This window comes from Telopea speciosissima, chromosome 1 (assembly GCF_018873765.1).
Source record: "Telopea speciosissima isolate NSW1024214 ecotype Mountain lineage chromosome 1, Tspe_v1, whole genome shotgun sequence".
In the NCBI taxonomy this organism is placed as follows: Eukaryota; Viridiplantae; Streptophyta; class Magnoliopsida; order Proteales; family Proteaceae; genus Telopea; species Telopea speciosissima.
The window spans coordinates 28,837,407-28,848,983 of record NC_057916.1 but is presented as its reverse complement, the minus strand read 5'-3'; the positions used below and the strand labels follow the sequence as shown (position 1 = coordinate 28,848,983).

Here is an 11,577-nt window from a genome sequence, read left to right as displayed (position 1 = left end):
CTGTAGTGCTGACGTACGGAAAACGGAGGCTATAAGGGTAATTTCATCTTCAAGAGAATCTAGGGTTTATAGGGAGTTTTTGTCCGTTTTTCGAGAAACTCGAAAACCTGAGGACACAAATCATAAAAAAGTAGCCGTTGCCGCTGCCCCCTTTCAAATTTAAACGTCAGCCCTTCAGTTTAGACTCCCTAAAGTCTCCCAAAAGACTCCCAACAGGCCAACACCTTACACTTGCTCTCATCATGGAAGAACTGTTATCCTGTCAATCTCCGGCCGTCGGACCTCAAAATATTCGGCAGAAAATCAGCCGGAGACCCTTGCAGCCGAGGAATTTTCTGGTGGATCCAATTGATGATCAGTTGAAGACGAATTCCAAACCTAAACGGATAGAGATCTCGCTGGCAGGCGACTCGGATAAGGAGAACCGTCTGATCACTTCAACGCCATCCAAGAACGTATCTTTAGATGCATCTCTTGCAGAGGAACTGAGTTCGATCCGGAAGAAGCTGGAACGGTTGAGATTAGAGAAGGAAAAGACAGAGAAGAAATTGAGAGAGAAGGATCTACTGTTGGATATGCATCTGATGGAACTCCAAAGGAGAGGTGAATCGCAGAAGCAGGTCGAGATAATGGTCGAGAAGCTGCTGGCACTGAAGAAACTCCAGTTTTCCTGCATTGTGAGCGAAAATTTTAATCAAAATTCTTTTTTTTTTTCCTCCTTCATTTGAGTAATTAGATCATGATTTTCTCAAATTCTACGGCAGAGAATCACTCCCATTCAATCACTCAGAGAAAAGGAACAAGAAAAGAAGCTTAAGGAAGTTCAATTGCATTCAAAGGCAAGCGAGATTATCATCAGCTCTGTTTTACTCGGAAATGAAAAATCAGTTTTTACCTTTTGGATTCCGTTATTGAGAATTTGAGATTTATAGTAACTAGATTTATTACCATTTCAGGAAATGAAATCTGATGAGAGAGAATGTGCCAACGCCATGGAGAGAGAGAAATTTGTGGACAGAAAACCAGAGCTGGATCCTTCAGCTGATGAAGTACCAGAGAAGGCACCGGATTCGTAATGCACAAGTGGAACAATCCCTCCATGTCCCACTCCCAGAGTCCCCAGGATGGCAGAATCTCTATTGTTTTTTTTTTTCTTTTTTCAAAGAGAATTTTTTTGAGAAAGATATATAGTATCTCACTATTTCTTTGCAAGGAGACTAAATCCAAGATCAGAGTAATCCCTGGTTGAAGGGATTTTGTTTCTGTAATATACTTTAGAGAGTACTTGCTGTATCCATCATCTACAGTTCCACACTACAATGGTTTATTTCAATTTAGCACTTCCAGTTACCAAATCAACCTCAATTGGGTAATATACTTTTGAGAGTACTTTTGAAATGCATTTTTTTGAGGTACATTAAATACACCCTCCTCTGCTCATTGGCTTCATATAAGATGAATATATTGTAAAACCAAAAGGAGATTGCAGACTTGGCACCATTCTGTCCAATACTTGTTTATAATCTCCGATGATGACAACGGTGGCGACACATTTGTTCTGAGATTAGTCTTCTGGCTTTTGGGTTCACTGAATTTATTGGATAACTATCTCCCATCAAGGCAGTTTTCCCCGAAGAATATAAAACTTTTTGGAGACTTAAAATGTCAAAAGTATATGCGAGGGAGATGGAGAGGACTTGGCTCTCCTCCAGCCGTGGCGAGAGCTGGAGGATCCAGCCCAGTAAAACAGGGGTACGAACCATGTGTGAAAATTGCCATAATACCTTTGCACTGTTTTTTTGTTTTTTTTGAACTATCCTATCTATCTGCCCAATGGGACTTTAACTATCAACAACAAGAGAACTACCATTATCAAGGAGGGGGGAAGGAGGAGAAACTACAAAGGGGCCATATTGGCCCAATAATGCAACCAGGAAAAGTCAATCCCTTGACCTCCTGTGATACCTTTGTACTTGATTTGAAGCTGTACCTACATCCTGAGAAAAGATTCTCTTAGAACATTTAGCTTCCACATTGAAGATTGGAGAATAATCAAGCTAACCCTCAAGGCACAAGTTGATCTTGGCTCCTAACAGTGGACAAAAACAGTCAGCAGCAAGGTGCTTTTCTTCCATATAACTGACAAAACTCAACCTGGTCGAATTTGTTCATTGCAATTGAATATATTCTTTTAGGTGCTATATATAATGCACAGTGAGTCTCCTGGAACTATAATTAGAACTGCCAGGAACATTGGTGACTCATATGATCAGGATGAGAAGGCTGATCCCCAGCACTTGAATTTAAGAGAAGATTACCAACGGCGGGGGTTGCTCCATCCAATGGTCCATGACTCCATGGACATAATCCCTCGGCTCCACAGCTTGTACAAAGGTAATTCAAACAACACTTCCTTCAAATAACCTTATGCACTGCAACCGGAAAGTCTAAAGCCAAAGTGAGAAACACCATATGTCATCACACCATGGTTCACACTGAGAAGGCATATAGAATACCAACTTGGGGAGGGGGGGGGGGGGAGGAGGGAGGGAGGAGGAGAAGCATGAGCAGAAACTCTCAATGCCATGCATCTCAAGAGGTATTATGCATGCTTTTGCCAAAGGCACAGGTCAGAAATCTAGCTATCAATGGGATTAGTTGGTTAGGGACCTTTGGATTGACCTTTCCCTTTTCCCTCCATTGTTATTGTGATCTCTGACGCCGTAAATCTTCCTGTCATCATCAAATATAAAAGCACTTGAAAAAATCTTGCCACCACAAATGAAGATTACTGAATCTGGCAACCATTTAACTTCACCTGCAATTCTTTTTTTCAAAAGGGAGGGGGGGGGGAATGTTGTCCAGCAACAATTCATCTAACAAACTGACAAATATGGAAGGAAAGCTTGTACTCCCATTCTGTACAAATTGCCCTTTGTAGAGATGATTCCACTAATGAATAAGCATTTAGCTTCAAAGGTGAACCTACCTCGGCTGAGTGCTTGAATACTATGCAAAAAAAAGCATCAAACAACTTTAGAAAAATGAGAAGGGGGAATATCATAAGGAGTTTGAACTTGTAGTAAGCATGATATACTAACTTTGTGGGTTTTTTGGAGTTCCTAATTATGAACACACCAAATTCAAGGTGGTTGAATACCTCCAGAAGTAAGATTCACCTGAACTCCTACATAAATTAATCCATAAAAAAAGAAAATCAAAGACTAAATGCACAAATGGTTGATATAATCTAAAAAATTAGGATGGAGCTTCAGAGTTCAACATCCAAGCCCCACATGGATGGTAGCTCCAAAGACAACCAACTAACAGAACTTCCTATGTTTGTTGCAGTTTACACATGTTTCATGCTCCAAAGACAACCAACTAACAGAACTTCCTATGTTTGTTGCAGTTTACACATGTCTCATGCTTCAGAGTTCAACATCCAAGCCAATGAATGGTACCTACAAAGACAAACCGACTACCAGAACTTCCAATGGTTGTTGCAGTTAACACATGTTACAAACCAACTAACAGAACTTCCAATGGTTGTTGCAGTTTACACATGTTACATAGGTTGTCATAGGTTCATCAGCACTCCGTGTCTGCATTTGATGGTATGTGCACTTTCTCTGCCCACATCGACCACACCTGAACTGATCTGTTGTGGCTTTTGGAGCGCCCCCACGCTCACATTCAAATAAAGCCTTCTCCTTTATTTGGTTGTTCTCCTGTCTCCTTTGATCACTTGCCAACTCATTAGGGGTCATGACAAGAAGTCTCTCTGGCTTGATCTGTCCAAGAAGGACTCTTCTCCGCAAATCCGGGTTTTTTGGATCTTGGATGTTGAACATTATGGATCTGTATTTAAACTTCTGGGCCCCATTACTCCGACCCCACTTTTCAAACAATGCAGACTCCACAGATACAGCAACTCGGATTGGATCATAAGCATTTACTTCATCCCTAATATCTTCATCGACCTCATTAGAAACTCTGGAAAAGGCCTCTGCAAGATTTTCCCGGAGCTTATCACGCATAGCATCATTGCATTTGATCATTGAAGTCAGTTTTGGAGGGCCATTGAGAGTTTGTGGGGGTTTCTTAATTCCAGAAGCTTGCTTTTCTTCTTTGGATATCTTTTCAACCTTCACAACCTCACTCCTACTACTCTTCTCCACTTTGACAGTCTCAATCTTCTCAACCTTGACAGTTTCTGAAAATGAAGCCTTCTCGGGTTTTATTCTCTCAATCTTCTCAACCTTGACATTTTCTGAAAATGAAGCCTTCTCAGATTTTATTCTCTCACCCTGATCAATTCTTTCAGCCTTGGGAGTTCGGACCTTCGGCACCTTCTCAACCATCATGGGATCCCCCTTTTCGACCTTTGCAGAACTTTTATCCTCTGAGTTCCCATTTTTCTTATTTCCGGTTGTTTCCTCAATGACTACTTTTTTCCATGTCTCAACCAAGTCAGAAGCTACAGCCTGGATCTTTGCTTTAGGATGCTTTGTGAGCTGCCGAACACGTTTTCCAACCTGGAAGTGAAATAAATGGTGTAATGAGCAAAATAGGTGAAAACTTTATGAAAAGCACTGAGAGGGAGATTCCACAAGTGAAGACAAACAATTCCAACTTCACTAAAAGCCTTTCTTGTAATTCTAAAATTAGTCCAGAAAAAAGAATCTGGATGTGTGTATTGCAAATATAAAAAAGAAGTGGCTGAGAATCTGAATGTTAATGACCACAGTTCTCTGAATCAACAGGCTTACAATCAAAACCTAAAAACCCAACCAACCAAATTTGCCTGATCAAAGCAGTAATAAGGTTCTCTAGTTCAAACTTCGAGTAGAATCCTTAAGTTTCAACCCAGTTTTTGAAACTAAACAGAACAAAATCTAACCAGCTAGAGATTTAAAAAAATAAAATTTCGAAATGGGCTTACATCTAGAATTAGGATATATATATATATGTTGGGCCTTTGATCCCAAGGGCTTTCTATGTAATAGGCTACTTTAATGGGCCTAAACTAGGGGTACATAGGTTGCATACTGGATTAGCCCAATAATTGATGCAGACCCTAGCCTCCTCGAATTGAAGAAACCACCCTAAGCCTAGGGTTTTAGTAGGAACCTCAGTTTAGTTTATTTCAGTTCTATACTTAGTTTTTAATTTGTGTTTTTAATTGAACCGGTTTAAATTGGTTGCATCCAATTGGTTCAATTGGTCTAATTTAAGTGAAGTGCTCCTATTGGCTAATAGGTTTTTATATCCTATTGGCTAGCAGGGAATCTTCTTTTATTTCAAGTAGTTTTAAGTTGTTTTAAGTTACTAAGAGTAGATAGGTCTTTTGACTTTAAGTTTTAAGTTATTTTTAATTAGGTCCACCTCTCCACGATTTAAAGTGAGAGATTTGAATCGTAATAGATTTAGGAATAAGGCCTTTGGCCTCTTATTTAATACAAACCGTGCGGGAGGTTCCCCCACCAATTATGTTCAAAAAAAAAATTCGAATTTTGCTGCTGGCCTTGGCTGCTGCTGCTTCTCTCTTCTGAGAATTGTCTTGTGAGTCATATCAAGACCCCTTGTGAGTCATATCAAGGGTGAGGGCTGGTGGATTCCGGCGACTCCTCTGCATCTTGTAGGTCGGGAGGTCTTTCTTCTTCTTCAATCAAGCTTCCTCAACTTGCTGCTACTGCAGATTTGCAGATCCGATGAGTTGTTTATTAATTTAATTATTCCCTTTTTCCCTAACCTTCTACAGCCAACCCTAACACCCCCCCTTTTTATTTTATTTGAGTTCCTTAACCCTGAATCACTCACAGCCCCATTCCTCCATTATCCCTAATCGATTCCCATAACCCTAGCCTCACTCTAAAATCTGTTCAGCCTTATCCCTCCACTCGATCTCAGTTGCAGCCCAATCTGTCCATCAAAACCATAAATCCAATTCTGCCCTCAATTGTAGAATTTCGTAACTCATCCAAACCCTAACTTCGTCATACCAAAATAACCCCCTAGACCTGCCCATTAATACCCTATAAACCCCTTTCCCAAAATCCACCCCTAAACCCTAGATTCTGAAAACACTCCATTTTTACAAGGCCTCTAACCCGAAACCCTAGATTTTCAACTTCATCCAAATCAATCCAAACCTACACCAATAGACTCCTAAAAACCTGCCCATCATTACCAAATAAAACCCTAACTCAAAATCCTAACCCTAACCCTAATTTTACCCTAAACAGCCCACATCTACAAACAGTTCCAGAATTCTGATTTTACCTGGTTCCTATTAGGCCTTGCCTATATAGGACTACATTAATACTTAGTTTAATTTTCATGTTTTAGTGTTATAAATTGAACCGGTTGAACCACTGGTCCAATTTAAGTGAAATATTCCTATTGACTAATAGGGTCTTATATCCTATTGGAAGTGTTTTAATTGTTTTAAGTTGTTTATTCCTACCCTTCAACAACGATTTAAGTGAGGGAAGTGTTTAGATTGTATTAGGATTCGGCCTATGGCCTTTTATTATAAAAGTTAAATCGTGGGAGGCTCCCCCACAAGTCTTATGAATTAAAAAAATCGTGTTTGCTACCATTGTTGCTGTTGCTGCTCCTTGTGAGTGTTTGCCTTGTGGTTCTATCAAGGAAGAAAGGGTAGGTGGATCTCCTACGACTCCTTATGCCTTGACGGCTGAGAGGTTTCTTAAGATTGAAGGTGGTGGTTCTATCCTTCTCTGCTGTCCAAGCTTTGCTGCCAGTGGATTCTACTGTAAGTTTGAAACCCAATTCTGTTTCTAACCCTCTATTTCCCCCCCCAATCGATCTCCCTTAAACCCTAGTCTCATTGAACCCTAATTTCCCTGTTCAACCCAATTCCCCCATCAGTTTAATTTCAAAATTTGATCACAGCTCCTACAGTCCATCCCTTCCACTCCACTGTAAATCCAGACCCATCTCAACCTCAAAAAACCTGATCCCCCATCATTCATTAATTCCCCAAAAACCCTAAATTCCAACATTCACACTTCCAGACATCCATAGCCAACCAAACTCCACTCGAGTCTTCCCCTCACTGTCTAGGATACTCGATCCAAAGCCCCTCTTCAGATCACCTCTCAAAACCCTAAAATTCAGCTCTATTCTTAAATTCCAAAACCCGAAACCCTAACCCTAAAATTCTGAATTTTAAATTTTTATTTAAACTTCATTCAAACCTATATTATTAGCTTCTCCTAGACCTGCCTATTAAAATCATATAAGATTTAACTCCATTCTCATAAACCCAACCCTAATTCTGCCCATTCGAACCAGCAACCCCTTTTTCGAACCTGCCTATTAAAACCATATAAGCTACATTACCTGAAGGACTAACGAAGATGAAGACACGAGGGAAAAAAAGAATGGAATTAAGAATCCCCTGACCAACAATTCAGGCTTTCAAAAGGTTCTAGTTCAGACATCAAGTAGAATCCTAAAGTTTAAACCCAGTTTTGAAAGTAAACAGAACAAAAGCAGACCAGCTAGAGATCAAAGAAGACAGAAGGATGAACAAAGATGAAGATACAAGTAGGCAGAAAAGAATAGAGAGAGATAAGAATTCCCCCAAACTGTGTAGGCTTTCAAAAACTAATTTGGTATGAAGATTTTATACCATAGTTGCCAAGGTGCCCCAAGGCAGTGAAGGGGTGCCTAGGCGACCCACCTAGACCACTGGACGTCGCCAAGGCAACAAGGCACCCATATATCTAGTATGGACACATCATAAACATCATTAGTAACTTAACAGCCAATTAAAGAAAGCAGCAGTTACGTATAAATTAACATCTATTGTAAGATTGACCGACTGTTCACAACAAACTAGCAGCATGGTTCAAAATTTCGCGATATATTGCCGAAATTTCGGTATATTTTGGTAATTTCGACACTACCGAGATGAGATGGGCTTCCGAAATGAAAAATGTTCAAATTTCAGAATATTTTGGTATATTTTGTTAAACAATGTGTATTTAACTATTTATACATCCGGGTCTAAGGGTGTCAAAACTAAACCAAAACCGTTAAGTGAAACCGAAACCGAACCGTTTAAACCGAAACCGGCAAACCGTTTAGTTAAATGGTCCGGTTATGGTTTTAGAAATGACACCATTTATTTAGTCGGTTTGGTTCGGTTTAGGCCGATTAATCCAACGGTTTCAAACCGTGTAATCCAATTAAAACCAATTATAACTAAACCGCCTAACCGTTTAAAAACTTAACAAAAAAAAAATTTTATAAACAAAAAATCAAAACCTAGCAAGTAACAACTACTAAGCAGTCAAGTTTCTTCATTAATGATTTCCTTTTTCCAAAAAAAAAAACTAATAACTTACTAAGTAATAACTATTAACTAAAAACTAGTATTAATAAATAGAGTAGAAAATGTGTACAGAACTGTCTACCCAAAACCGTATAGAACCATTTAATCGAGCCGTTTAAAAACCGTTTAACCAAAACCATTTACCAAATGGTCCAGGTTTTGACTATGAAACCGTTTAGTTGAACGATCCAGTGACAGTTTCTACCCTCAAGCAATCAAAACCGAACTTAACCAAACCGTTTAACCGAAACCGGACCGTTTAACACCCTTATCCGGGTCCGACCGTATACTGTAAATCAAGGTGCAAACCCAAAACACCACTTTGAGTTCATTTTTTTGCAATATGAAGGTTTAAATGTATTTATTTAGCTTAAATAAGAGTGTACATACAGTATCAGGCCTTAATATGGCCAAAAAACCCACCGAGATGGAGTGCTGAAATATGGCAGAAAAAATACCATATTTCGGCCAAATTTCGGTATATTTCGATATTTCAGAAATCTCAACCAACCCGAAATGGCGAAACGAGACGAGATTTTAAACCTTGACTAGCAGCAAAAACAGAAGTTAAATATCAATTGAACAAAAAAAATATAGGATCAATTCAATTCAATGATATTTGATAAGTTACATAGGATCAGAATTGATTCTAGCAGAGAATTAGCATTTAACTATAACGGTATAACCAGATACAACAGCATAGCAAGGTTTAAGATTAAATGAATCCATGTATCGCGAGCATTATAATCTTGTAGACTGCCAAATAAAAAGGTTAGGCAAAGAATCTATATTATATAACCAAAAAAACACACAAAACAGCATAAGGCACCCAACCAACTATGCGGACCAAGGCGTCCAAGTCGACACCCAGGTGGCCAAGGTGGTAGCCTTACCTACATACAGTAAGACGAGACATCGCATGGACGCCTAGTGGCCAGGTAACGCCTTCAAAACTGTGTTTTATACCTTGAACTGGACTGAGATGGACATCAGAATGTTCTCTCATTGGAAAAATAAAAGAAGGCATTTCAATCGTGGACAAAAATTCCAAATATCATTCTCAAACCAGATCTAAAACCAAAAAGTTAGTAGGAAATCCAGATGGAATTGCAGGATCAAAACAGAGGCCCGGCCTAAAAAAAAATCCCCATCATTTTCTTCTTCTTTATTCTTATTATTAATTTTTATAACTCGTAATCTTTTCTATTGTTCTCTTATCTCTACCTCCGTATTCTGTCTTCCTATATCCTTTCTACTCCCCCCCCCCCCTATTTCTTCAGCTTTCTTTCTCATAATACAAACTAAACTTTCCAGATTTCGTGCAGGTTAGCAGTTTGTTTTTCAGAAAATTTAAACCCTATAAATTGAAAAGGAAATAATACCACAAATTTCTGGAGGAATTTAAGAATAACAACATTGTGAAATTGAAAAGGAAACAAATACAAAAAGTTTCTGGAGGAATTTAAAAACCTTATTCTTGGAAACGGATGATACCTATAATATCAATTAAGAAGATACGAAGGAACCATGTCGTCTGATAACCTAACTCATGGTATTTTTCTGTTCACCAAACATATCCACTTAAGGACGTGTTTAAAAACCTTATTCTTGGAAATGGATAATACCTATAATATCAATTAAGAAGATACAAAAGAACAATGTCGTCTGATAAGCTAACTCATGGTAATTTTCTGTTCACCAAACATATCCACTTAAGGACGTGCATCACAATAAGAACCGGCTTTATCATCGAGTTTTTGCTTTATCATTGTTCGCAAGTAACAAAAGAATAGCAAAAACACTCCGCAGGAATGTTACCAAATGCAGCCTTATTTACCCAAAACAAATGAATAGAACTTCCCAAGAACACTTAAAACCATCAAGATCATACACATTAAACATTTGACCGAAACCAAAAACAGTAAAACCTAAGACCCAACATAATAAAGTCTAAAACCCCAAAACAAAAATGGCTATAATTTAAGTATTGGTATCGTATTGTTATTAGTATCAGCACAGATAACTATGCCACCACCGTGAACTAAAATCTTGTGTATGGCATCAAATTCACAATCACTGGGTTAGCAGGTTAGCTTAAGAACGGTTTCTTATCAGTAACTCAAGAGCTCGTTCAAAATCTCTTTGTCGTTATCGCCAATTCATCTCAGAAATTTCATCCAATTTTCCAGCAGCATACGCTAAAAATTTGAGTTACTTAAACCATGATCCATGGACTCTCTATTTCCAGAGATTCCAGCCATCTTCTAAACCCCAAGGAACCCTAATCTCCATGTAACAAAAGATCGAACCACAGGAAAAACAAGCCTTCTACTGACAAACTACAAAAACATATATATGTGAAAACAAAAAATTCCAACCGGTATTAAAAGGGCGAGGAATCTAAACTCTAAACCCTGGATCGTCACCCAAAGGTATCATATACCTTAAAGTACAACAGAAGCTTGACAAGGACAGGATACCTGCGTTGCGATTAAAGCATTCTTCGTAACAGGAAAATTCTTCAGCCGCTTCAATGCGTCAAGACATCGGGTTTCCTCGGATCCATCAGAGCAAGCCTCCTTCGCTGCCGCAGCATCTGCAGCCTTCCTTGCCGCTTCGAACAATTCGATAAGTTCTTTATCCATATGTTCCGAGACGCAGCTCAAAACCTAGAATAATCAGAAGAAGTGAAAGGTCAGACCTACCAAGAAAAGAAGATCCCATCACAGAGCTGAAGACTCTATATAATTACAGATGCTTTCATGCCTGGAGTGACGGGGGCCGCGGGCGGCTTCGTTTCCACGGTTTGTTTCAACTTTTAAGCCCTAGAATTTCTGGAGTTGAATTAGAGAAGACGAAACCTTAAATTTATCTGACTTATATCAAACTAACGGCTATCGCACCTCCATCGCCGATAACTTGTGAGATCCACGGATACGATTTCTAGCACGTGTTAGATATCCATTTTCGGACAAGAAATAATGTTCACATGCCTGAAGTGGTGTTCAGTTCTGTGGAACTGGCCGCGGGAGAGGATTTAGTATTGTCAGTCGAGTCTACGTGTCATTTTTTCTTCTCAACTTTCCCTGTTCCCCTTTTTTTGTAGGAAAAAAAAGGTAATAAGAGAACGGGCAGGGTAAGCTAAGCATCTCTAGTAGGGCTATGATTGGATGCCACTAAAAGAAAAGAAAAAACAATATAAGACAAAAATG

The 11,577-nt window shown here is 39.0% G+C and overlaps 2 protein-coding genes across 5 annotated transcripts; one reads left to right on the top strand and one right to left on the bottom strand.

The window, feature by feature from the left end:
* The first annotated feature begins 201 nt into the window (after positions 1–201).
* On the top strand, positions 202–1,129 carry LOC122644625 (high mobility group B protein 6). The gene is made up of 3 exons (XM_043838009.1): positions 202–677; positions 765–839; positions 957–1,129. The coding sequence occupies exons 1-3, from the start codon at positions 243–245 to the stop codon at positions 1,074–1,076; spliced, it is 630 nt and encodes a 209-aa protein (XP_043693944.1). The 5' UTR covers positions 202–242; the 3' UTR covers positions 1,077–1,129.
* A 2,000-nt stretch (positions 1,130–3,129) lies between these two features.
* On the bottom strand, positions 3,130–11,188 carry LOC122646316 (transcription elongation factor TFIIS-like). Of its 4 annotated transcripts, XM_043839874.1 has the most exons (5): positions 11,071–11,188; positions 10,846–11,034; positions 4,287–4,538; positions 3,528–4,229; positions 3,130–3,323 (listed from the first exon to the last, which is right to left on the bottom strand). In XM_043839874.1, exons 2-4 carry the CDS (start codon positions 11,008–11,010, stop codon positions 3,531–3,533), a joined length of 1,116 nt encoding a protein of 371 aa, XP_043695809.1. In that variant the 5' UTR covers positions 11,011–11,034; positions 11,071–11,188; the 3' UTR covers positions 3,130–3,323; positions 3,528–3,530. The 4 variants fall into 4 exon arrangements, with proteins under 4 accessions (XP_043695809.1, XP_043695786.1, XP_043695794.1 ...); XM_043839851.1 differs by having other exon boundaries at positions 3,528–4,538; XM_043839859.1 differs by having other exon boundaries at positions 3,130–3,320; positions 3,528–4,538.
* Between the last annotated feature and the right edge of the window lie 389 nt (positions 11,189–11,577).

Coding starts and splice junctions, on each gene's coding strand:
- LOC122644625 (XM_043838009.1), top strand. CDS start 243: ATGGAAGAACTGTTATCCTGTCAATCTCCGGCCGTCGGACCTCAAAAT. Junction 678..764: donor AACTCCAGTTTTCCTGCATT/GTGAGCGAAAAT, acceptor ATTCTACGGCAG/AGAATCACTCCCATTCAATC. Junction 840..956: donor AAGTTCAATTGCATTCAAAG/GCAAGCGAGATT, acceptor TTACCATTTCAG/GAAATGAAATCTGATGAGAG.
- LOC122646316 (XM_043839851.1), bottom strand. CDS start 11,010: ATGGATAAAGAACTTATCGAATTGTTCGAAGCGGCAAGGAAGGCTGCA. Junction 4,539..10,845: donor ATGCTTTAATCGCAACGCAG/GTATCCTGTCCT, acceptor TTTCACTTCCAG/GTTGGAAAACGTGTTCGGCA.